General features: G+C 52.2%; 1 protein-coding gene across 1 annotated transcript in view; it reads left to right on the top strand.

The window, feature by feature from the left end:
* Positions 1-27,250, top strand: part of LOC134340334 (endoplasmic reticulum protein SC65-like) — a 54,361-nt gene that overhangs the window by 16,991 nt on the left and 10,120 nt on the right. The window contains exons 4-6 of the mRNA XM_063037449.1: positions 7,181-7,309; positions 16,067-16,212; positions 26,319-26,402. Of these exons, the coding sequence (XP_062893519.1) occupies positions 7,181-7,309; positions 16,067-16,212; positions 26,319-26,402 (359 nt within the window). The remainder of the gene's footprint in view (positions 1-7,180; positions 7,310-16,066; positions 16,213-26,318; positions 26,403-27,250) is intronic.

Raw genomic sequence — 27,250 nt, forward strand, 5'->3', positions numbered from 1 at the left:
TGCGATGCAGACCGGGGCGGCCCGGAAGCGCAGTAGCTAACACGACGCTCAACAGTACCAGTGGCCCAGGGTTCAAATCCCGCCACTGCCTTGAAGGAGTTTGTACGTTCTTCCTCCTCCTCCGCCCCTTGTGACCGCATGGGTTTCCTCCGGGTGCTCTGGTTTCCTCCCACAGTCCAACGACGCACCGGTCGGTAGATTAATTGGTCATTGTAAAATGTCCCGTGATTAGCTAAGGGTTAAATCAGGGGTTGCTGGGGGCCGTGGCTGGAGTTGTCAGAAGGGCCAATTCTACGCTTTATCTCAGTAAATTAATTTTTTTTATATAATGCACGCAATAATAAAAAAAAACACAATAAATATAAATACATGAGCCATCCGCAGTACCACTGATGCGGCAGAGAGGGTCTCAAGATGCCTGTGGCTCAAAAGAGGGCAGCCATGGAGTCGTAAGTAGCTAGTCATCTGGACACGAGCTGGGGTGTGGAGGGGTGGGTCAGTGGGCGATTGGGGTGTGGAGGGGTGGGTCAGTGGGTGATTGGGGGTGTGGAGGGGTGGGTTAGTGGGTGATTGGAGGTGTGGAGGGGTGGGTCAGTGGGTGATTGGGGGTGTGGAGGGGTGGGTCAGTGGGTGATTGGGGGTGTGGAGGGGTGGGTCAGTGGGTGATTGGGGGTGTGGAGGGGTGGGTCAGTGGGTGATTGGGGGTGTGGAGTGGTGGGTCAGTGTGTGATTGGGGGTGTGGAGGGGTGGGTCAGTGGGTGATTGGGTGTGTGGAGGGGTGGGTCAGTGGGTGATTCGGGGGGTGTGGAGGGGTGTGTCGGTGGGTGATTGGGGGTGTGGAGGGGTGTGTCAGTGGGTGATTGGGGATGTAGAGGGGTGGGTCGGTAGGTGATTGGGGGTGTGGAGGGGTGGGTCGGTGGGTGATTGGGTGTGTGGAGGGGTGGGTCAGTGGGTGATTGGGGGTGTGGAGGGGTGGGTCGGTGGGTGATTGGGGGTGTGGAGGGGTGGGTCGGTGGGTGATTGGGGGTGTGGAGGGGTGGGTCGGTGGGTGATTGGGGGTGTGGAGGGGTGGGTCGGTGGGTGATTGGGGGTGTGGAGGGGTGGGTCAGTGGGTGATTGGGGGTGTGGAGGGGTGGGTCAGTGGGTGATTGGGGGTGTGGAGGGGTGGGTCAGTGGGTGATTGGGGGTGTGGAGGGGTGGGTCAGTGGGTGATTCGGGGGGTGTGGAGGGGTGGGTCGGTGGGTGATTGGGGGTGTGGAGGGGTGGGTCAGTGGGTGATCGGGGGTGTGGAGGGGTGGGTCGGTGGGTGATCGGGGGTGTGGAGGGGTGGGTCGGTGGGTGATCGGGGGTGTGGAGGGGTGGGTCGGTGGGTGATCGGGGGTGTGGAGGGGTGGGTCGGTGGGTGATCGGGGGTGTGGAGTGGTGGGTCGGTGGGTGATCGGGGGTGTTGAGGGGTGGGTCGGTGGGTGATCGGGGGTGCGGAGGGGTGGGTCGGTGGGTGATCGGGGGTGCGGAGGGGTGGGTCGGTGGGTGATCGGGGGTGCGGAGGGGTGGGTCGGTGGGTGATCGGGGGTGCGGAGGGGTGGGTCGGTGGGTGATCGGGGGTGCGGAGGGGTGGGTCGGTGGGTGATCGGGGGTGCGGAGGGGTGGGTCGGTGGGTGATCGGGGGTGCGGAGGGGTGGGTCGGTGGGTGATCGGGGGTGCGGAGGGGTGGGTCGGTGGGTGATCGGGGGTGCGGAGGGGTGTGTCGGTGGGTGATCGGGGGTGCGGAGGGGTGTGTCGGTGGGTGATCGGGGGTGCGGAGGGGGTGGGTGTGTCGGTGGGTGATCGGGGGTGCGGAGGGGTGTGTCGGTGGGTGATCGGGGGTGCGGAGGGGTGGGTCGGTGGGTGATCGGGGGTGCGGAGGGGTGGGTCGGTGGGTGATCGGGGGTGCGGAGGGGTGGGTCGGTGGGTGATCGGGGGTGCGGAGGGGGTCGGTGGGTGATCGGGGTGCGGAGGTCGGTGGGTGATCGGGGGTGCGGAGGGGTGGGTCGGTGGGTGATCGGGGTGCGGAGGGGTGGGTCGGTGGGTGATCGGGGGTGCGGAGGGGTGGGTCGGTGGGTGATCGGGGGTGCGGAGGGGTGGGTCGGTGGGTGATCGGGGGTGCGGAGGGGTGGTTCGGTGGGTGATCGGGGGTGCGGAGGGGTGGGTCGGTGGGTGATCGGGGGTGCGGAGGGGTGGGTCGGTGGGTGATCGGGGGTGCGGAGGGGTGTGTCGGTGGGTGATCGGGGGTGCGGAGGGGTGTGTCGGTGGGTGATCGGGGGTGCGGAGGGGTGGGTCGGTGGGTGATCGGGGGTGCGGAGGGGTGGGTCGGTGGGTGATCGGGGGTGCGGAGGGGTGGGTCGGTGGGTGATCGGGGGTGCGGAGGGGTGGGTCGGTGGGTGATAGGGGGTGCGGAGGGGTGGGTCGGTGGGTGATCGGGGGTGCGGAGGGGTGGTTCGGTGGGTGATCGGGGGTGCGGAGGGGTGGGTCGGTGGGTGATCGGGGGTGCGGAGGGGTGTGTCGGTGGGTGATCGGGGGTGCGGAGGGGTGGGTCGGTGGGTGATCGGGGGTGCGGAGGGGTGGGTCGGTGGGTGATCGGGGGTGCGGAGGGGTGGGTCGGTGGGTGATCGGGGGTGCGGAGGGGTGGGTCGGTGGGTGATCGGGGGTGCGGAGGGGTGGTTCGGTGGGTGATCGGGGGTGCGGAGGGGTGGGTCGGTGGGTGATCGGGGGTGCGGAGGGGTGGGTCGGTGGGTGATCGGGGGTGCGGAGGGGTGTGTCGGTGGGTGATCGGGGGTGCGGAGGGGTGTGTCGGTGGGTGATCGGGGGTGCGGAGGGGTGGGTCGGTGGGTGATCGGGGGTGCGGAGGGGTGGGTCGGTGGGTGATCGGGGGTGCGGAGGGGTGGGTCGGTGGGTGATCGGGGGTGCGGAGGGGTGGGTCGGTGGGTGATCGGGGGTGCGGAGGGGTGGGTCGGTGGGTGATCGGGGGTGCGGAGGGGTGGGTCGGTGGGTGATCGGGGGTGCGGAGGGGTGGGTCGGTGGGTGATCGGGGGTGCGGAGGGGTGGGTCGGTGGGTGATCGGGGGTGCGGAGGGGTGGGTCGGTGGGTGGAGGTGTTGATCAGCCTCACTGCTTGGGGAGAGTCACTGTTTTTGAGTCTGGTGGTCCTGGTGTGGATGCTACGTAGCCTCCTGCCCGGCGGGAGTGGGACAGACAGTCCGTGAGCAGGGTGGATGGGATCCTTCATGATGTTACCGGCCCTTTTCTGCCACCTTTCTGTATCTGTGTCTGTGATAGCGTGTGTGCTGGTGACGTGCTGGGCAGTTTTGCCTCCTCTGTGTGTGTCACTGATACCCAGAAGCCGCCAGCGGTCAGTCAGATCCACGCCCCAGCTCTGTCTGACTCCCCTGGGCGTCTCTTTCTTTTTCAATATTTTTATTGATCTCTTACATAAAGGAATACAGAGTATAGTAGGACGTATAATATATATCGATTACAATATATTGGAATCAAATATATATTCTCATTATCCCATATCCATATCAATTAAATTTAATCATAATATTGAAAAGAGATAATTTTATTTTCCAAGAAACATCTAAACCCACCACCAGAAAGTTAAATTTAAATATAATATTGAAAAGAAATAATTTTATTATACAGGCAAAATCTAAACCCGTCACCAGGAAAAAAAAACAGCTGTTTAGTTTTAAAAAAAGGAAAAAATCCTTATCATACAGTAAAACCTATTATTAGCGAACATCTGTGCTTAATAGCAAGTAAAAGATTTTGAAAATAATTCAAAAAGCTCCGGACAATGTTAAAAAATCTTGTCTAGGTTCAGAAACTGAACAGCGAATGCTCTCTAAATTTCAATAAGACATAACGTCATTTAACCGATGAGTATGAGTAGGAGGAGAGGCATCCTTCCACTTAAGCAACAATGCCCTCCTGGCTATAAGAGAAATACAGGCCAGAATGTGCAGATCATGTGTCTCCAAAATAATATCATTTCCTCCAACAATACCAAATAAGGCAGTCAAAGGATTAGGTTTAAAATTTACTTTAAAAAGCACCGAAAAAGTTCGGAACACCTCCTTCCAATATTTTTCACGACTCAGACAAGTCCAAAACATATGGATTAGTGAAGCCTCTTCATTGTTACGTCTATCCCAAAAGGGAGATATATCCGAATAAAAATGAGGCAGCTTATCTTAGTCACGTGGGCCCTATGAACCACTTTAAATTGTAAGAAGGGAATGACGGGCACATAACGATGAGATATTAACCAATTTAAAGATTTCATTCCAAGTGTCCTCAGAAATTGGAATCTGTAAATTTTGTTCCCAGAGATTTTCAATTTTGTCCAAAGGAATATTTCTCATCCCCAACAACATACCATGAATATTAAGTATAGATCCATTATGGAAGGGTTTCAAATTAAAAACTGTATCAAGTAAATTCTTATCTAGACTTTTAGGAAATGTATGTACTTGAGAACGCAAGAAGTCTCTGATTTGTAAATATCGAAAAAAGTGGGTTTTGGGTTGGCTATACTTAGCTGACAGTTGTTCAAATGAAGGGAGACTATCTCCAACAAACAAATCCTGAAAACATTTAATACCCAATCTATTCCACTCTTTAAAAACTACAAAAGTCATAGAAGGTTTAAAAATAGTTAGAAAAAATCGGACTTGGAAGTGAAAAACTGAATAAACCAAAATATTTTCTAAATTGTATCCAAATCTTCAAAGCGTGTTTAACTACAAAATTATCAGTTAAATAACTTGAAGATAAAGGAATTCAGGATCTGAGAAGAGAAATGATAGAAAATTTAATAACAGAATTACCTTCTAAAGAAACCCAGACAGGGTTAATCGAGATATTAATCGAGAGGACTGTGTGTCTCTGATACCCAGAAGCCTGCACTTGGACAATACCCTTCCCATCCACGTACCTATCCAAATTTCTCTCAAATGTTGACGTCGACCCCACACCCACCACTTCCACTAGCAGCTCGTTCCACACTCTCACTACCCTCTGAGGGAAGCAGTTCCTCCTCGGGCTCCCCTGAAACTTTCAACTTTCACCCTTGACCCCCAGTCGTATTCTCACCGAGCCTTAGTGGAAGAAGCCTGGATGTGGAGAGGATGTTTCCCATGGTCGGGGAGTCTAGGACCAGAGGGCACAGATAGAGTGGATGTGGAGAGGATGTTTCCTATAGTGGGGGAGTCTAGGACCAGAGGGCACAGATAGAGTGGATGTGGAGAGGATGTTTCCCATGGTGGGGGAGTCTAGGACCAGAGGGCACAGATAGAGTGGATGTGGAGAGGATGTTTCCTATAGTGGGGGAGTCTAGGACCAGAGGGCACAGATAGAGTGGATTTGGAGAGGATGTTTCCTATAGTGGGGGAGTCTAGGACCAGAGGGCACAGATAGAGTGGATGTGGAGAGCATGTTTCCTATAGTGGGGGAGTCTAGGACCAGAGGACACAGATAGAGTGGATGTGGAGAGGATGTTTCCTATAGTGGGGGAGTCTAGGACCAGAGGACACAGATAGAGTGGATGTGGAGAGGATGTTTCCTATAGTGGGGGAGTCTAGGACCAGAGGACACAGATAGAGTGGGTGTGGAGAGGATGTTTCCTATAGTGGGGGGGGTCTAGGACCAGAGGGCACAGATAGAGTGGATGTGGAGAGGATGTTTCCTATAGTGGGGGAGTCTAGGACCAGAGGACACAGATAGAGTGGATGTGGAGAGGATGTTTCCTATAGTGGGGGAGTCTAGGACCAGAGGGCACAGATAGAGTGGATGTAGAGAGGATGTTTCCTATAGTGGGAGGGGGTCTAGGACCAGAGGACACAGATAGAGTGGATGTGGAGAGGATGTTTCCTATAGTGGGCGAGTCTAGGACCAGAGGACACAGATAGAGTGGATGTGGAGAGGATGTTTCCTATAGTGGGGGAGTCTAGGACCAGAGGACACAGATAGAGTGGGTGTGGAGAGGATGTTTCCTATAGTGGGGGGGGTCTAGGACCAGAGGGCACAGATAGAGTGGATGTGGAGAGGATGTTTCCTATAGTGGGGGAGTCTAGGACCAGAGGACACAGATAGAGTGGATGTGGAGAGGATGTTTCCTATAGTGGGGGAGTCTAGGACCAGAGGGCACAGATAGAGTGGATGTAGAGAGGATGTTTCCTATAGTGGGAGGGGGTCTAGGACCAGAGGACACAGATAGAGTGGATGTGGAGAGGATGTTTCCTATAGTGGGGGAGTCTAGGACCAGAGGACACAGATAGAGTGGATGTGGAGAGGATGTTTCCTATAGTGGGGGAGTCTAGGACCAGAGGGCACAGATAGAGTGGATGTAGAGAGGATGTTTCCTATAGTGGGGGGGGGGAGTCTAGGACCAGAGGACACAGATAGAGTGGATGTGGAGAGGATGTTTCCTGTAGTGGGGGAGTCTAGGACCAGAGGGCACTGCCTCAGAATAGAGGGACGTCCATTTAAAACAGATGAATAAGAATTTCTGTAGCCAGATGATGGTGAATCTATGGAATTTGTTGCCACAGGCAGCTGTGGAGGCCAAGTCATTATGCATATTTAAGGCAGAGATAATGGATTCTTGATGAGTCTGGGCATGAAGGGTTAAGTGGAGAGGGCAGGAGACTGGGGCTGAAGAGGAAAAATGGATCAGCCTTGATGAAAAGGCGGAGCAGATTTGATGGGGCTAATTCTGCTCCTAGATCTTACGGCCTTGCCACCACCGGGGTCTCGTCACCACCACCCATCCCAGAATCTCTCTGACCCACGACCGTCAGGAAGGAGGTACAGGGGCACCAGGACTGGGACTGTCAGACTGGGTAACAGCTCCTTCCCTCAGGCTGGGAGACTGATGAATACCCTGCCACCACCGAGATCTCGCCACCGGGACAGCGAGCTGTTTAGTGGTTACCTGTGTTGTGCACTACAATCATTTTTGCGTTGTAGTTTACTGACTTATTTATGGTGATACTCAGTTTTATGCGCTGTGTGTGTGTGTGACGTATGTTGTTGTGCTCCAGAGGGATGTTCTTTCGTTTGGCTGGCCGTACGTACTGTCAGATGCCAGTAAACATGACCTTGTATGTGCCTCACATTCTGCCTTTCCCCCCTGTTTGCAGAACTTTTTTTGGAGACACTGAAGTGCAAAGCGAAGTGTGCCCAGAATTTAACTCCCAACGTGGGCGGTTTCTTTGTGGAGAAGTTCGTGGCCACGATGTATCACTACCTGCAGTTTGCCTACTACAAACGTGAGTGAAACAGTTTACCCTACACTCCATCACCGGGGCAGCCCGCCTCTCGCTCCACCTGCCCCACCTGAGTGCTTCTGGGTTCAAACCCCTAGGGTGACTTCCTTCCTGATGGTTGAGGGGTGATAACTGTTCCTGAACCTGGTGGTGTGGGACCTGAGGCTCCTGTACCTCCTTCCTGATGGTTGAGGGGTAATAACTGTTCGTGAACCTGGTGGTGTGGGTCCTGAGGCTCCTGTACCTCCTTCCTGATGGTTGAGGGGTAATAACTGTTCCTGAACCTGGTGGTGTGGGTCCTGAGGCTCCTGTACCTCCTTCCTGATGGTTGAGGGGTAATAACTGTTCCTGAACCTGGTGGTGTGGGACCTAAGGCTCCTGTACCTCCTTCCTGATGGTTGAGGGGTAATTACTGTTCTTGAACCTGGTGGTGTGGGTCCTGAGGCTCCTGTACCTCCTTCCTGATGGTTGAGGGGTAATAACTGTTCCTGAACCTGGTGGTGTGGGACCTGAGGCTCCTGTATCTCCATCCTGATGGTTGAGGGGGGTAATAACTGTCCCTGAACCTGGTGGTGTGGGTCCTGAGGCTCCTGTACCTCCTTCCTGATGGTTGAGGGGTAATAACTGTTCCCGAACCTGGTGGTGTGGGTCCTGAGGCGCCTGTACCTCCTTCCTGATGGTTGAGGGGTAATAACTGTCCCTGAACCTGGTGGTGTGGGTCCTGAGGCTCCTGTACCGCCTTCCTGATGGTTGAGGGGTAATAACTGTTCCCGAACCTGGTGGTGTGGGTCCTGAGGCGCCTGTACCTCCTTCCTGATGGTTGAGGGTTAATAACTGTCCCTGAACCTGGTGGTGTGGGTCCTGAGGCTCCTGTACCTCCTTCCTGATGGTTGAGGGGTAATGACTGTTCCCGAACCTGGTGGTGTGGGTCCTGAGGCTCCTGTACCTCCTTCCTGATGGTTGAGGGGTAATGACTGTTCCCGAACCTGGTGGTGTGGGTCCTGAGGCTCCTGTACCTCCTTCCTGATGGTTGAGGGGTAATAACTGTTCCCGAACCAGGTGGTGTGGGTCCTGAGGCTCCTGTACCTCCTTCCTGATGGTTGAGGGGTAATAACTGTTCCCGAACCTGGTGGTGTGGGTCCTGAGGCTCCTGTGCCTTCTACCTGATGGCAGCAATGAGAAGGGAGCATGGCCTGGGTGGTGAGGATCTTTGATGATGGGACACTGCTTTTCTACGGCAACATTTCATGTAGACGTGCTCAATGGTTGGGAGGGCTTTACCCGTGATGTACTGGGCCGAATCCACTTCCTTTTGTAGGATTTTCTGCTCAATGGTGTTGGTGCTCCCATACCAGACTGTAATGCAGCCAGTCAGCACACTTTCTACCACACATTGAGAGAAGTTTTGGTAACATGCTGTATCTTTATACTTTGTACTTTATTGTCGCCAAACAATTGGTACTAGAACGTACAATCATCAGAGCGATATTTGATTCTGCGCTTCCCGCTCCCTGAATTACAAATATTAAATATTAAAAATAGTAAAATTAGTAAATATTAAATATTTAAGTTATAAATCATAAATAGAAAAGAGAAAAATGGGAAGTAAGGTAGTGCAAAAAAACTGAGAGGCAGGTCCGGATATTTGGAGGGTGCGGCCCAGATCCGGGTCAGGATCAGTTCAGCAGTCTTATCACTGTTGGAAAGAAGCTGTTCCCAAATCTGGCCGTACAAGTCTTCAAGCTCCTGAGCAAGTAGAGGCACTGTCGTGCTTTCTTTGCAATTATATTTACTTTATATGACAGGTCCTCTGAGATAGTGACCCCCAAGAATTTAAAGTTACTGACCCTCTCCGCCTCTGATCCCTCAGTGATTTCAAGCTCGTGGACCTCTGGTTTCCCTCTCCTGAAGGCGAGTCGAGTCATGTCAAATTTATTTATATAGCACATTTAAAAACAACCCACGTTGACCAAAGTGCTGTACAGATCAGAGCAGATAGCTGAGATCACAAATACAAGAAACACAGACATAACCAACAAGGCAAACAGCTTACAGGCACAAAGGAAACAACACAAGGGCCCAGGCACAAGCCAAAAATCAGCCACATCAGGCGGATTCAAACGCTAGTGAATAAAAGTAAGACTTGAGCCTGGATTTAAAAAAGAATCGATGGAGGGGGCAGATCTGATAGGGAGGGGAATGCCGTTGCACAGTCTACAATCAGTTCCTTGGTCTTATTGACATCGAGTGAGAGGTAGCTGTTGTGACACCACTCAGCCGAGTCTTCAATCTCCCTCCTGTGTGGTGATTCATCACCCCCTTTGATACAGCCCACAACAGTGGTGTTGTCAGCAAACTTGTATCTGGTGTTGGAAACAACAGGAATTCTGCAGATGCTGGAAATTCAAGCAACATACATCAAAGTTGCTGGTGAACGCAGCAGGCCAGGCAGCATCTATAGGAAGAGGCGCAGTCGACGTTTCAGGCCGAGACCCTTCGTCAGGACTAACTGAAGGAAGAGTGAGTAAGGGATTTGAAAGCTGGAGGGGGAGGGGGAGATGCAAAATGATAGGAGAAGACAGGAGGGGGAGGGATGGAGCCGAGAGCTGGAAAGGGGTTTCCCTTCCTCCACTATCAACTCTGCTCTTAAACGCATCTCCCCCATTTCACGTACATCTGCTCTCACTCCATCCTCCCACCACCCCACTAGGAATAGGGTTCCCCTGGTCCTCACCTACCACCCCACCAGCCTCCGGGTCCAATATATTATTCTCCGTAACTTCCGCCACCTCCAACGGGATCCCACCACTAAGCATATCTTTCCCTCCCCCCCTCTCTCTGCATTCCGCAGGGATCGCTCCCTACACAACTCCCTTGTCCATTCGTCCCCCCCATCCCTCCCCACTGATCTCCCTCCTGGCACTTATCCGTGTAAGCGGAACAAGTGCTACATATGCCCTTACACTTCCTCCCTTACCACCATTCAGGGCCCCAAACAGTCCTTCCAGGTGAGGCATCACTTCACCTGTGAGTCGACTGGGGTGATATACTGCGTCCGGTGCTCCCGATGTGGCCTTTTATATATTGGTGAGACCCGACGCAGACTGGGAGACCGCTTTGCTGAACATCTACGCTCTGTCCGCCAGAGAAAGCAGGATCTCCCAGTGGCCACACATTTTAATTCCACATCCCATTCCCATTCTGACATGTCTATCCACGGCCTCCTCTACTGTAAAGATGAAGCCACATTCAGGTTGGAGGAACAACACCTTATATTCCGTATGGGTAGCCTCCAACCTGATGGCATGAACATTGACTTCTCTAACTTCCGCTAAGGCCCCACCTCCCCCTCGTACCCCATCTGTTACTCTTTTTTATGCACACATTCTTTCTCTCACTCTCCTTTTTCTCCCTCTGTCCCTCTGAATATACCTCTTGCCCATCCTCTGGGTCACCCCCCCCCCCGTCTTTCTTCCCGGACCTCCTGTCCCATGATCCTCTCGTATCCCCTTCTGCCAATCACCTGTCCAGCTCTCGGCTCCATCCCTCCCCCTCCTGTCTTCTCCTATCATTTTGCATCTCCCCCTCCCCCTCCAGCTTTCAAATCCCTTACTCACTCTTCCTTCAGTTAGTCCTGACGAAGGGTCTCGGCCTGAAACGTCGACTGTACCTCTTCCTATAGATGCTGCCTGGCCTGCTGCATTCACCAGCAACTTTGATGTATGTTGTTATCTGGTGTTGGAGTTGTACTCAGCCACACAGTCACCGGTGTAAAGTGAGTGGAGCAGGGGGGCCAAGTGCACATCCCTGTGGTGCTCCTGTGCTGATGGAGATTGTGGAGATGAAGCCACACTCAGGTTAGAGGAACAACACCTTATATTCCATCTGGGTAGCCTCCAACCTGATGGCATGAACGTTGACTTCTCTAACTTCCGCTAATGCCCCACCTCCCCCTCGTACCCCATCTGTTATTTATTTATATACACACATTCTTTCTCTCTCTCCTTTTTCTCCCTCTGTCCCTCTCACTATACCCCTTGCCCATCCTCTGGGCTTCCTCCCCCTTCTCCTTGGGCCTCCTGTCCCATGATCCTCTCATATCCCTTTTGCCAATCACCTGTCCAGCTCTTGGCTCCATCCCTCCCCCTCCTGTCTTCTCCTATCATTTTGGATCTCCCCCTCCCCCTCCCCCTCCCACTTTCAAATCTCTTACTAGGGTCTCGGCCCGAAACGTTGACTGTACCTCTTCCTAGAGATGCTGCCTGGCCTGCTGCGTTCACCAGCAACTTTGATGTGTGTTGCTTGGAATTCCAGCACCTGCAGATTTCCTCGTGTTTGCGAGATTGGGGATGAGATGTTTTTGCCAATCCAAACTGACTGGGGTCTGCCAGGGGAGGAAGTCCAGACTCCAATTGCACAAGGTGGTGTTGGGGCCCAGGTCTTGCAGTTTACTGATTGGTTTTGAGGGGGATGACGGTGTTAAATGCCCAGCTGTAATCAACGAGAATACTGATGTACACATATTTGCACCTGGAACGACACCACTCTCACTCCCCTCTGCCCCCACCCCGAGTGTATCTGGGTTCATCTCTTGGGCAACCCCACTCTCATTCCCTCTGTATCTGTCATAAGGAGGTGGCTGGGAACGGACCCAAGTGCAAGACACAGACACTGAAGTACTCGGGACAGGACCAGGCTACAGGGTGAGGGCAAGGACATGGACAGGAAAACCAGGAACCCGGAACCGGACTGGACAAGAGAGCTAGGTGCCTGGGCTTGGACTCCGAGCCAGAGACTGGACAAGGACCCAGAACCTGGGTCTTGCCTCTGCCTCGGACCCCAGAACTAGGCAAGGACTTGACTTGGCTGGCAGGCAGGACAAGGCTGGAGTCTTCAGGGTTAAGGAGAGGCTTGAGGCTTGGGGTCTTGAAGCTCCTCCTGGGCAGGGCATGGATCACCTGGGCAGGATGCAGTACTCCACCTGACGAAGGCAAAGGACAGGAAGGGACAGAACCAGCCATAGGAAACGGCAAGACGGCCTGGCTTCCCCAACGGAGGCAAGGGACAGAACCAACCGCAGAGTAACGGCAAGATGGCCTGGCCTACCTGGGCGGAGGCAGGGGACAGGAAGGGAGCCAGGTACAGGGTGGCTCCAGGACAAAACTGCAGGCAAGACGAGGCAAGAGTTACCAGCAAGACCAGACAAGGCTTCTGACAAAACAAGGTGAGACAAGAACTTCAGGTGAGGTGAGAGTTACCGGCAAGACAAAACAAGGCAAGGCTTCAGGCGAGGAAACAGAAGGCAGGAGAAGGGATACAAGGAGTAAGAACAAGAACAATTCAGCAGCCACGCCCTGGTCTCTGGAGGTATTTATGCAGCCAGCCCCAACGAGCATCAGCTGCCTCAATTAGAGCTCAACAAGAACAGAAACAGGGTAGACAGGAAAACCTGGAGCAAGGGTCGATGGACCGGACCGTGAACCAGAATACGGACTTCATGGACCGGACCGTGACAGTATCTTTGTGCCCCCCACCCCGACTGTTCCTGGGTTCATCTCTTGGGCAACCCCACTCTTGTTCCCTCTGTGTTCCTCTGCCCCCATCCTGAGTGAGTGTTGTATTTCTAGCATCGAGGACATCTTTGAAAGGCGATGCCTTAAAAAGGCAGCATCCATCATTTAGGAACCCCCCCCCCCATCACCCAGGACATGTCCTCCCCTCATTGCTACCATCAGGGAGGAGGTACAGGAGCCTGAAGACACACACTCAACGATTCAGGAACAGCTCCTTCCCCTCTGCCATCAGGGAGGAGGTACAGGAGCCTGAAGACACACACTCAACGATTCAGGAACAGCTTCTTCCCCTCTGCCATCAGGGAGGAGGTACAGGAGCCTGAAGACACACACTCAGTGATTCAGGAACAGCTTCTTCCCCTCTGCCATCAGGGAGGGGTTACAGGAGCCTGAAGACACACACTCAACGATTCAGGAACAGCTTCTTCCCCTCTGCCATCAGGGAGGAGGTACAGGAGCCTGAAGACACACACTCAACGATTCAGGAACAGCTTCTTCCCCTCTGCCATCAGGGAGGAGGTACAGGAGCCTGAAGACACACCCTCAACGATTCAGGAACAGCTTCTTCCCCTCTGCCATCAGGGAGGAGGTACAGGAGCCTGAAGACACACACTCAACCATTCAGGAACAGCTCCTTCCCCTCCGCCATCCGATTCCTGAATGAATATTGAACCCACGAACACCACCTCACCACCTCTGTTATTTTTCATTTGTTCTGCTCTCTTTTTACAACACTTACAGTACTGGGGCACACTTGTATGTGGCTGGGGCGAGGGAGACCTTTGCACAGTACAGTATGTGTCAATGTGGCACAGAGAGTGAGACTGCAAATCTGATGGGTGTGCAGGTTGTTGGAATGGTGAGGGGGGAGCTCAGTGGGAGGGGCATGGGACAGGGGCACAGGAGGAGTACCAGAGGCCTGCAGAGGGGGCAGCTAGGTCGTTGAGTATATTTAAGGCAGAGCTTGGTGGGTCCTCGATTGGACTCAGCATCAGAGGTTACGGGGAGAAGGCCAGGGAATGGAGCTGAGGAGGGGAAAGGGATCAGCCATGATTGAATGGCAGAGCTAACTCGATGGGCTGAATGGCCTAATTCTGCTCCTATGTCTTATGGTCTTATGGACAGTATGTTTCCTATAGTGGGGGGAGTCTAGGACCAGAGGACACAGATAGAGTGGATGTGGAGAGGATGTTTCCTATAGTGGGGGAGTCTAGGACCAGAGGGCACAGATAGAGTGGATGTGGAGAGGATGTTTCCTATAGTGGGGGAGTCTAGGATCAGAGGACACAGATAGAGTGGACGTGGAGAGGATGTTTCCTATAGTGGGGGGAGTCTCAGACCAGAGGGCACAGATAGAGTGGATGTGGAGAGGATGTTTCCTATAGTGGGGGAGTCTAGGATCAGAGGACACAGATAGAGTGGATGTGGAGAGGATGTTTCCAATAGTGGGGGAGTCTATGACCAGAGGGCACAGATAGAGTGGATGTGGAGAGGATGTTTCCTATAGTGGGGGGAGTCTCAGACCAGTGGGCACAGATAGAGTGGATGTGGAGAGGATGTTTCCTATAGTGGGGGGAGTCTAGGACCAGAGGACACAGAGAGAGTGGATGTGGAGAGGATGTTTCCTATAGTGGGGGGGGGGGGGTCTAGGACCAGAGGACACAGATAGAGTGGATGTGGAGAGGATGTTTCCTATAGTGGGAGAGTCTAGGACCAGAGGGCACAGATAGAGTGGATGTGGAGAGGATGTTTCCTATAGTGGGGGAGTCTAGGACCAGAGGACACAGAGAGAGTGGATGTGGAGAGGATGTTTCCTATAGTGGGGGGGGGGGGTCTAGGACCAGAGGACACAGATAGAGTGGATGTGGAGAGGATGTTTCCTATAGTGGGGGGGGGGGTGGTCTAGGACCAGAGGGCACAGATAGAGTGGATGTGGAGAGGATGTTTCCTGTAGTGGGGGAGTCTAGGACCAGAGGACACAGATAGAGTGGATGTGGAGAGGATGTTTCCCATGGTGGGGGAGTCTAGGACCAGAGGACACAGATAGAGTGGATGTGGAGAGGATGTTTCCAATAGTGGGGGAGTCTATGACCAGAGGGCACAGATAAGAGTGGATGTGGAGAGGATGTTCCCTGTAGTGGGGGAGTCTTGGACCAGAGGACACAGATAGAGTGGATGTGGAGAGGATGTTTCCTATAGTGGGGGAGTCTAGGACCAGAGGGCACAGATAGAGTGGATGTGGAGAGGATGTTTCCTATAGTGGGGGAGTCTAGGATCAGAGGACACAGATAGAGTGGACGTGGAGAGGATGTTTCCTATAGTGGGGGGAGTCTCAGACCAGAGGGCACAGATAGAGTGTATGTGGAGAGGATGTTTCCTATAGTGGGGGAGTCTAGGATCAGAGGACACAGATAGAGTGGATGTGGAGAGGATGTTTCCAATAGTGGGGGAGTCTATGACCAGAGGGCACAGATAGAGTGGATGTGGAGAGGATGTTTCCTATAGTGGGGGGAGTCTCAGACCAGAGGGCACAGATAGAGTGGATGTGGAGAGGATGTTTCCTATAGTGGGGGGAGTCTAGGACCAGAGGACACAGATAGAGTGGATGTGGAGAGGATGTTTCCTATAGTGGGGGAGTCTAGGACCAGCGGGCACAGCCTTGGAATACGTAGATGTCTCTTTAGAACAGAAATTTGGAGGAATTTCTTTAGCCAGAGGGAGGTGAATCTGTGGAATTCGTTTCCACAGACGGCTGTGGAGGCCAAGTCATTGGGTGTATTTAAAGCGGAGGGTGATAGTTTGTTAGTTGGTCAGGGCATCAAAGGTTACGGGAAGAAGGTAGGAGAATGGTGGGGGGGAGGCGTGGTTCGAGAGGGATAGTAAATCCACAATAATGGAGTGGCAGAGCCTTTAGACTGTAAGACTCTGCTCCTGGGTCTTGTGGTCTGAAGGTCTGTCCGGTTGTTGAGACTGAGAATGTTTGTGGAGAGTCTCGTCCCAGCAGCAGTTGAGTTGAGCAAAGTCTTTAGCGTTTAATTGTGCAGGACTTGTGGGGGTCGTTGTCTCTGTTCCAGACGTCGCAGGGCTACCCTGTTGGAAGTCTGATTTTGACGGGGGGGGGTGGTGAGAGGGGAAGGGGGGGGTTAGGGGTCGTTGAGGGGTACTGACGGGCCCCTTGCTTTGCCAGTGAACGACATCAAGAACGCCGTGTCCTGCGTGGCGACCTACATGCTCTTCGACCCCGGCGACGACATCATGCAGCAGAACGTGATCTACTACCGATTCTACCGGGAGAAGTGGGGCCTGCAGGAGGAGGACTTCCAGCCCCGGCCGGTGAGTCACGAGGCCTTCGCCCGCTCCCTGCCTCCTCGTGTCCCACCCAAACCCCACACCCCCTGCACTGAGCCTCTGTTACTGTGACGGCCAAAACCTCCTGGTCAGGAAGGGTCAGAATGCAGAGCTTAGAACGTCAGTACAGCCCTTTGGCCCTGAATAGAAACACAGAAAGGCCTACAGCACAATACAGGCCCTTCGGCCCACAATGCTGTGCCGGACATGGACTTGCTTTAGAAATTACCCAGAGTCACCCACAGCCCTCTGTCTTTCCGAGCTGCATGAGTACCAGTGTTGTACTGAACCATTTAGTCATCAAACGCCCAACCGAGCTGATTCCTGCTGCCTACGCAATGTCCACACACCAAACTCTAGAGTTTAGAAACATAGAAAATAGGTGCAGGAGTAGGCCTTCGGCCCTTCGAGCCTGCACCGCCATTCAGTATGATCATGGCTGATCATCTAACTCAGAACCCTGTACCTGCCTTCTCTCCATACCCCCTGATCCCTTTAGCCACAAGGGCCATATCTAACTCCCTCTTAAATATAGCCAAGGAACTGGCCTCAACTGTTTCCTGTGGCAGAGAATTCCACAGATTCACCACTCTCTGTGTGAAGAAGTTTCTCCTCATCTCGGTCCTGAAAGGCTTCCCCTTTATCCTCAGACTGTGACCTCTCGAGTTTTACGGGGACTTCCAGCCTCTGCAGATCCTCTTGTTTTGTCGATGTCCTTCCCTTTCCCCGCGCCATTCTTTTTTTCATCTGGTCGACGAAATAACTGATCACCACCCCCACCCCCCACCCCGGACAGCAAGGGAGTTGCCTCGGACCTGCCGGGGGTGGGGGGGGGGGGAATTCTGAACCGAAACGGTTCAGCTTAATGGCAGAGAACGTATAGGGTGGACAAGCTGAAATTCTGGCGCTTCACCGACGTCCGCGAAACAGGAAACTCCGTAGGATGAGTGACAGGACATCCGAACCCCAAAGACGCCCCCCCCCCCCGTCGCACGCGCAGCAGCAGAAACTCAAACCTCTCTTCCCCCCCCACCAGCAAAAGCTCCGACACCCCACCCCCTCCCCAACCATGCATGTAAAAGTAAAAGTCCCCAAGGAGACCTTGATTCGTAGTCCATTGAAAAGCTCCAGTCCACGACCCAGCAGCTGGGTATCCCTGTCTGTCTCCGTCTCACTCTCAGCAGCCGGAGAGAGAGGGAGGGAGACAGATCCTGCAGTGATGGGAGCCGGAGACCAGCAACTCCCTGTTCTGATGTGACGGTCCTCCCCGTCGCTTCTCCTGACTCGAAGGAAGGCACGACGTGGTAGGCCCGAGGGCCTGCGCTGGGCCGTGGTTATCTGGGCTCTGGGTTCTACGTTCCCTGACCTTCGGACCCCGCCGGATGCTCGGCCCTCACCCACGGCTCCGAGTCGCCGTTCACCCGCGACAGCCGTCTCATGCCCTCCCCCGGTACACCGCTCCGACAGGTGGGCTAGACCAGGTGAGGGTAGCCGGCGGGCCTCGTACCCCAGAGAGACAGGGACGTGCCCGGCCGAGCTTGTGAAGTCAGCTCAGGCGGATTGGGGGAGGAGGTGGGGAGATGAGACCTACAGTGAGATCCCAAGTGGGGGTTGAGTCGGGAGAGATCGAATAAGCTTCACTTCAGACCGTAACATCGAAACGGTGATCTGTTGGTCTCTTGCTGTGGAAGGAGTGATACCTCTCTCTCTGTCGCGCTCTCAGCAGCCCACCCTGTCACGCCCCCTCTCTCTCTCTGTCTGTCTCTCTGTCTGTCTGTGTTTCTGTCTGTCTGTCTGTCTCTCTCTCTCTCTCTCTCTCTCCTCTCTCCCTCCTCTCTCCTCCCTCTTTCCCCCCCTCTCCCCCCTCTCCCCCCCTCTCCCCCCTCTCCCCCCTCTCCCCCCTCTCCCCCTCTCCCCCCTCTCCCCCCTCTCCCCCTCTCCCCCCTCTCCCCCTCTCCCCCTCTCCCCCTCTCCCCCTCTCCCCTCTCCCCCTCTCTCCCCCTCTCTCCCCCTCTCTCCCCCTCTCCCCCCTCTCCCCCCTCTCCCCCTCTCCCCCCTCTCTCCCCCTCTCCCCCCTCTCCCCCCTCTCCCCCTCTCTCCCCCCCTCTCCCCCTCTCTCCCCCTCTCCCCCCTCTCCCCCTCTCCCCCCCCTCTCCCCCTCTCTCTCCCCCCCTCCCCCCTCTCCCCCCTTCTCTCCCCCCCTCTCTCCCCCTCCTCTCTCTTCCCCCTCCTCTCACCCCCCTCCCCCCTTCACTGTATATGCCGGCTATCCCGAGGATTCAGTCTCCCACGATGCTTCAGTTGGTGAAATCGGCGAGGAACAGCGGTCACCTACTTGGCCACCTCCCGCAGGCGCACGTCTTCAGGAGAACGACAACCGAACCTCCTGGCCACGTCCGCGTGCTCTTACTCGTTGGGCTGCTGCCACGCGATTGGCTGGTGGGATATCCGCAAACCCGCTGCGAGAGAGGAACCGTAGTTTGAACGGTAGATCGCGGGCTCCGACAGAACCCCCCGGCCACCTCGAGGAAAAGACAGATGGGAGGAAGGATGAGGCGTTTCGTGGACCATCTGCAAGTCGTCGCCCGGGCCCGCCAAAACTCTTGGCACCAGCCTTGCTCGCTCCTCCGACCACACGCGGCCTTTCGTATGCGGTTTGAATGGTCGGCGCTGCCTGCCCGTTGCAGAACCGTTGCTCGACCGGGTGGTGTTTGTCGACGGTGGCGCGTGGCTCCGGGGTGCTGGCGCCTGGCAGATCCGGCTCTGGCCGGGGGCCTCTCCGGAGGAACCTCAGCTTGTTCATGCGGGAGTGGACGACAGAGAACTTTCTGAGGTGAAGGGCGGAAGGAGCACTTCGAACTCCTGTCGGCCCCTACCACCACCCCCGTCAGCGCATTCCGGACAACCCACCACTCTCTCTGTGTACAGGGGGGGAAAATAAACACTGCCCCTCACATCAAATGGACTCACTTTCAAGGACTCTTCATCTCAAGTTCTCAATATTTATTGTTTATTTATTATTTCTTTTTGCATTTGCGCGGTTTGTTGTCTTCTGCACTCTGTTGAACACCCAAGTTGGTGCGGTCTTTCATTGACTCTGTTATGGTTATTATTCTATAGATTTACTGAGTATGCCTCCAAGAAAATGAATCTCAGGCTTGTATATGGTGACATATATATGCTTTGATAATAAATTTACCTTGGACTTTGACCATCTTCTTTGAAATTGCTCCCCTCCCCTTAAATACATGCCCTCTGGTATTAAATATTTCAACCCTGGGAGAAAAGACACTAGCTGACTACTCATAGTATTCAAAAAAAAATAAAACACTTCTATCAGGTCAAAATCAGAATCGGGTTTAACATCACCGATTTATATGTCGTGAAATTTCTGGTTTTGCGACAGCAGGACCCAATAGGAAATACAGTCAAGAAAACCGACTTCCAGAACTGTTCTAATATAGAACAAGACCAAAACATATGTGTCAGTGTAGCTATCTCAGTTTTACATCTATCACAATGACTATCAACATTAGGAAAGATTTTAGAAAGTCTCTCCTTTGTCAAATGATAACGATGTACAATTTTAAATTGAATCAATGAATGGCTACTTCGATGTACTCATGTTATTTTTCCTATATATACAATAAAAAGATTTGAAAAGAAAGAGATACAGTCGGTGGCCACTTCGTTAGGTATACCTGTACGCCGGCTCGTTAATGCAAATATCAAATCAGTCCGTGGCGGCAACTCAGTGCGTAAAGGCATGCAGAGAGGTTGGTCATGACTAGACTGAACTCCTGCCTCAGCAAGGACCTGGACCCATCGCAATTTGCCTATCGCCACAATAGGTCAATGGCAGACGCAATCTCAATGGCTCTCCACGTGGATTTAGACCACCTGGACCTATGTCAGGATGCTGTTCAGCATTTAATGCTATCATTCCCACAATCCTGATTGAGAAGTTGCAGAACCTGGGCCTCTGTACCTCCCTCTGCAGTTGGATCCTCGACTTCCCAACAGGAAGACCACAATCTGTGCGGATTGGTGATAACATCTCCTCCTCGCTGATGATCAATACTGGTGCACCTCGGGGGTGTGTGCTTAGCCCACTGCTCTACTCTCTGTATACCCATGACTGTGTGGATAGGCATAGCTCAAATACCATCTATAAATTTGGTGACAATACAACCATTGTTGGTAGAATCTCAGGTGGTGACAAGAGGGCATACAGGAGTGAGATATGCCAACTAGTGGAATGGTGCCACAGCAACAACCTGGCACTCAACGTCAGTAAGATGAAAGAGCTGATTGTGGACTTCAGGAAGGGTAAGATGAAGGAGCACATACCAATCCTCATAGAGGGATCAGAAGTGGAGAGAGTGAGCAGCTTCAAATTCCTGGGTGTCAAGATCTCTGAGGACCTAACCTGGTCCCAACATATCGATGTAGTTATAAAGAAGGCAAGACAGCAGCTATACTTCATTAGGAGTTTGAAGAGATTTGGCATGTCAACAAATACATTCAAAAACTTCTATAGTTGTACCATGGAGAGCATTCTGACAGGCTGCTGGGCTACCGCACAGGACCGAAAGAAACTGCAGAAGGTTGTAAATCTAGTCAGATCCATCTTGGCTACTGGCCTACAAAGTACCAGGACATCTTCAGGGAGCGGTGTCTCAGTAAGGCAGCTTCCGTTATTAAGGATCTCCAGCACCCAGGACATGCCCTTTTCTCACTGTTACCAGCGGGTAGGAGATACAGACACACACTCAACGATTCAGGAACAGCTTCTTCCCCTCTGCCATCAGGGAGGAGGTACAGGAGCCTGAAGACACACACTCAACGATTCAGGAACAACTTCTTCCCCTCTGCCATCAGGGAGGAGGTACAGGAGCCTGAAGACACACACTCAGTGATTCAGGAACAGCTTCTTCCCCTCTGCCATCCGATTCCTGAATGGACATTGAATCTTTGGACACTACCTCACCTTTTTCTTAATATACAATATTTCTGTTTTTGTATGATTTTTAAAATCTATACTGTAATTGATTTACTTGTTATTTTTAAAATTTTAATTATTATTTTTCTCTCTCTCTGCTAGATTATGTATTGCATTGAACTGCTGCTGCTAAGTTAACAAATTTCACGTCACATGCCGGTGATAATAAACCGGATTCTGATTCTGAAGAGGTTCAGTTGTTGTTCAGAACAGGGGAAGAAATGTGATCCAAGTGACTTTGACCCCGGAATGATTGTTGGTGCCAGGTGGGGAGGTTTGAGTATCCCAGAAACTGCTGATCTTCTGGGGTTTTAATGAGAGAGGTCAGAGGAGAATGGCCAGACTGGTTCAGTCTGACAGGAAGGTGACAGTAACTCAGATAACCACACGTTACAACAGAGGAGCATCTCTGAGTGTACAAGACGTCGAACCGTGAAGTGGACGGGCTAAAGGCATCCTCTTCTGCACCGAGTGTATTCAGCCATGTTGTGTGCTGCCTCGTATGACATCATCATGGCGTGCGGCGTCGCGTGACCTCGTCATTGTGCGCCACATTGTACGAAGTGGGCGATCACGGTGACCATGATTGTTCCTGGCAAATTTTCCTGCTGAAGTGGTTTGCCATCGCCGTCTTCCAGGGCAGTGTCTTTACAAGACGGGTGACATCCCCTCCCCACCCCCAGCCATTATCCAAAGCCTCATCATCTATCTGGGAATGGGAGGTGATCACCAAGTGACTGTAAGTTCCCCTTGAGAATGGAATCGAGGCGCCAGCCTTGCTCCCAGCACAGTGCGGGGGGGGGGGGGTCCACACTGAAGGCTTTTGGGTAAACCTCCGTGGACACACAGCAGGGTGGGCTGGGTTCCCCCAGGGTCAGGCACCTCCGGAGGTTTTGTAAAGGTGTCGGTCATCTTTCTGGTTGATACCGGCACCGAGCTCTGAGGACTGATCAATGTGGTGTCCTTCAAGGTGAACGCACTTGCAATCTATCCATCAATCACAAGAAGTGTCAGCCTGATTAGATTGTCCTTGGACATAATAATCCAAAGTAAGCTATCAAAGTCCATCTGTGTCACCATATTCCAACCCTAAGATTCATTTTCTTCCAGGCATACTCAATAAATCCATAATAAAATACTAACCATAACAGAATCAATGATAGACCACGCCAACCAGGGCGTTCAACCAGAGTGAAGAAGACAACAAACTGAGCAAATACAAAAGAAAGAAATAATAATAATAAATATATAAACAATAAATATTAAGAACATGAGATGAAGAGTCCTTGAAAGTGAATTCATTGGTTGGGGAAACAGTTCAGTGAGGGGCAAGTGAAGTTGTGTGAAGTTATTCCCTCTGGTTTAAAAGCCTGATGGTTGAGGGGGTAATAACTGTTCCTGAACCTGGTGGTGTGGGTCCTGAGGCTCCTGTATCTCCTTCCTGATGGTTGAGGGGTAATAACTGTTCCTGAACCTGGTGGTGTGGGTCCTGAGGCTCCTGTACCTCCTTCCTGATGGTTGAGGGGGTAATAACTGTTCCTGAATCTGGTGGTGTGGGTCCTGATGCTCCTGTACCTCCTTCCTGATGGTTGAGGGGTAATAACTTCCTGAACCTGGTGGTGTGGGTCCTGAGGCTCCTGTACCTCCTTCCTGATGGTTGAGGGGTAATAACTGTTCCTGAACCTGGTGGTGTGGGTCCTGAGGCTCCTGTACTTCCTTCCTGATGGTTGAGGGGTAATAACTGTTCCTGAACCTGGTGGTGTGGGTGCTGAGGCTCCTGTACCACCTCCCTGATGTTTGAGGGGTAATAACTGTCCCTGAACCTGGTGGTGTGGGTCCTGAGGCTCCTGTACCTCCTTCCTGATGGATGAGGGGTAACAACTGTTCCTGAACCTGGCGGTGTGGATCCTGAGGCTCCTGTACCTCCTTGTGCAGCGGAGAGAAGAGAGCATGGCCTGGGTGGTGGGGGTCCCTGACGATGGATGCTGCTTTCCTGGGACAGTGCTCCATGTAGATATGTTCAACGGTGGGAAGGGCTTTACTTGTGATGGACTGGGCTAATTTTTGTAGGAATTTCCATTCGAGGGCATTGGTGTTCCCATACCAGGCTGTGATGCAGCCAGTCAATATACTCTCCACTACACGTCTCTAAAAGTTGGTCATGCATTGAAAAATGATACAACGTTCCTTCAGGATGATATCACAAGAAAACACAGGACAAACCAAGACTAAAACTCTTAAGGAGGTAGAGGCGCTTCTCAGCTTCCTTTGTACTTACATTTGCGTGCTGGGACCAGGGAAGGTCCTCCGAAACGATAATACCAAAATAACAACTTGCAAATTTATAAAACTTCGGTTAGGCCACATCTGGAGTATTGCGTACAGTTCTGGTCACCCCGCTAAAGGAAGGATGTTGAGGCTTTGGAGAGAGGGCAGAAGAGGTTCGCCAGGATGCTGCCTGGTTTAGAGGGCATGAGGTTGGACAAAACTAGATTCTCTGATGCGGCGGCAGCTGAGGGGAGACTTGGTGGAGGTTTATGAGAGACATAGATAGCGGGTATCTTTTTCTCAGGGTAGAAATGTCTAATGCCAGAGGGCATGCATTTAAGGTGAGAGGGGGGTCATTTCAAAGGAGATGGTCAAAGTTCAAAGTAAATTTATTATCAAAGTACATATATGGTCACCTTATACAACCTTGAGATTCATTTTCTTGTGGGCATACTCAATAAATCTATAGATTAGTAACCATAACAGAATCAATGAAAGACCGTTCAACTGGAGTGCAGAAGACGACAAACGGTGCAAATACAGAAAGAAAGAATAATAATAAATTAGCAATAAATATCGAGAACGTGAGATGAACTTGAAAGTCAGTCCATTGGTTGTGAGGGGCAAGTTTGTTTTTTTTCAAAACACAGAGAGTGGCGGGTGCCTGGGGTGGTGGTAGAGGCTGATACATTCGGAACTTTTAAGAGACGTTCAGATAGGCACATAAGTGTGAGGGAAATGGAAGGAGACGGACATTGTGTAGGGAGAAGAGATTAGTTGGCCATTTGATGACTAATGATAACTGGTTTGGCACAACATTGAGGGACGAAGAAAGTGAGCCTATTGTTTATTGTACAACGCACCATTTCAAAGTTAAAAGTATATTTATTATCATAGTACATACATGTCACTATATACTACCTGGAGATTCATTATTTGTAGGCATTTACAGGAAAATAAAGAAATAAAATAGTAATAAAAAAAACAAATACGAATAACCAATCTGCACAAGTTCAAAGTACATTTACTATCAAAATATGTATACAATATACAACCCGGAGACTCATCTTCCTGCAGGCAACCATGAAACGAAGAAACACTGTGGATCCTGTTCGAAGAAAAACAGGAACCGACCAGCGCGCAAAGAAAAAGAGAGAGAGCAAGTGACGCAGATGGCAAAAAGCCGAGGGAGAAACACAGGAACGTCAAACCACAGAATCATTGACACAGTCTCGGCATGTCTAGTTTAGTTCAGTTCATTCCGGCGCAGTAGCGTAGTGGTGAGCACGGCGCTTTAGGATGCCGGTGACCCGGGTTCGATTCCCGCCCCTGCCCGTGAGGTGGTTGTACGTTCACTCCCCCCCACCCGTGATCACGTGGGTTTCCTCCTGGTGCTCCGATTTCCTCCCACAGTCCGAAGGCGTACCGGTTGGTTGGTTAACTGTCCCGTGATTAGACTAGGATTAAATTAGGGGTTGGGTTAGTGAGGCTCACAGGGACTCCAAGGGTCCATTTTGCACTGCGTCTCAATTTTTAAAAAATTTAAGTTAGAGCCGTGTCGTTCGTTGGCTGCAGAGCCGGTCTACCCCGATCAAAGTCGCACGGAATAGCAACTTTTTGAGAAAAAGGAGCAACCGGGAAACAAACAAATGTAACAAAAGAAGATGGATAATGCAAATATATTTTTTTAAGTACTGAGAATGTGATTTACAGAGTCGCTGAGATCGAGTCTACAGATTGTGGAATCATAGAACATAGAATAGTACAGCACAGTACAGGCCCTTCGGCCCACAATGTTGTGCCGACCCTCAAACCCTGCCTCCCATATAACCCCCCACCTTAAATTCCTCCATATACCTGTCTAGTAGTCTCTTAAACTTCACTAGTGTATCTGCCTCCACCACTGACTCAGGCAGTGCATTCCACGCACCAACCACTCTCTGAGTAAAAAACCTTTCTCTAATATCCCCCTTGAACTTCTCACCCCTTATCTTAAAGCCATGTCCTCTTGTATTGAGCAGTGGTGCCCTGGGGAAGAGGCGCTGGCTATCCATTCTATCTATTCCTCTTATTATCTTGTACACCTCTATCATGTCTCCTCTCACCCTCCTTCTCTCCAAAGAGTAAAGCCCTAGCTCCCTTAATCTCTGATCATAATGCATACTCTCTAAACCAGGCAGCATCCTGGTAAATCTCCTCTGTACCCTTTCCAATGCTTCCACATCCTTCCTATAGTGAGGCGACCAGAACTGGACACATTCCCGCGTTGAACTGTCGGTTCGATTTTAGGGGTTGTGGCTCTATGTTCTTTTTGCATTTTGTGTGGGGAGTGTCTGTGTTCTTTTATTGTTTAAGGAGCTGCCGTTCTATTTGTGTTTCTTTCTTTTTGTGGGGGTGGATTGTTGGGGGATGATATTCTTGTCGCATTCTTTCTTTTCCGGGGGTGGGGGGGGAGGGTGAGTTTGGATTTGCGGTCTCTCTTGGAACTGACTTTCCGCGGTTTCCTTCATCTCGTGACTGTCTGGAGAAGGAGGTTCTCAGAGTTGTGTACCGCTTACACACTTTGGGGCAAATGAACCTCGGGTCCCCGCCCGCTGCCTCCGCGGGGTTTGCGTGTTTTCCCGCTGACACTGTGGCTTTCCGCCCACGGTCCAAAGGCGTATGGGTCGGTCGGTGAACGGGTCACGTGGATGGGTGTAACCAGATACTGCGGGCGGGAAGGGTTTGTTATCGTGCTGCGTGTCTGAACTAATTAAACAGCAGCTCCCCCCCCCCACTCCATCGTTCCCCTTTGTAACCGTCTTTACCCCTTTGCTCACAGGACGCCCAGATGTATTACAACCTGACCCGGCTACAAAATGAGCTACTGGAGTTCGCGGACAACTTCCTGCAGCCTGATGACGAGGTGAGTTCTGTGGACGTTGGTTCCCCAACACCACCCCCACCACCCCTCCACCCCCGGCTTCCAGGCATTTCCAAAACCTTTGCCTGGCTCTCCGCCCCTCCCGGCGGCGACCCCGATCGACCACGTAACGCGCCCGTAGACGGACGTTGCTCCAAGGTCGTTCACTGCCATTCTCCAAAATGGACGTGGGTACAATAGAGAGAGCGCAGAGGAGATTTAACAAGGATGTTGCCGATTGGGGAGTGTTCCTTACGAGAATAGGTTGAGTGAACTCGGCCTTTTCTCCTTGGAGCGACGGAGGACGAGAGGTGACCTGATAGGGATGTACAAGGGGCATTGATCGTGTGGATAGCACCTTTTCCCCAGGGCTGAAATGGTTAGCACGAGAGGCCACAGTTTTAAGGTGCTTGGAAGTAGGTACAGAGGAGATGCCAGGGGCAAGTTTTTCACGCAGAGAGTGGTGAGTGTGTGGAATGGGCTGCCGGCGATGGTGGTGGAGGTGGATACGATAGGGTCTTTTAAGAGACTTTTGGATAGGTACATGGAGCTTAGAAAAATAGGGGGCTATGCGGTAGGGTAATTCTAGGCAGCTTCTAGAGTGGGTTACATGGTCGGCATTGTGGGCTGAAGGGCCTGTAATGTGCTGTAGATTTCTACGTTCCACAGGACGCTAGTGAAAAGGAAAATGAAATATCTGTCATTCCGGATGCAATGCAGCTCATGCTAAAACACAGCAAAATAAAGAACGCCGGGAGTCTTTCTTCTCCATCCCCTTTGCCTTTTCCACCTATCTTCTCCCACAGCCACCTGTCTTCACCCATCATCTTCCTGTCCTCCTTTTTCCTCCC

This window comes from Mobula hypostoma, chromosome X1, assembly GCF_963921235.1.
Source record: "Mobula hypostoma chromosome X1, sMobHyp1.1, whole genome shotgun sequence".
Lineage (NCBI taxonomy): Eukaryota > Metazoa > Chordata > Chondrichthyes > Myliobatiformes > Myliobatidae > Mobula > Mobula hypostoma.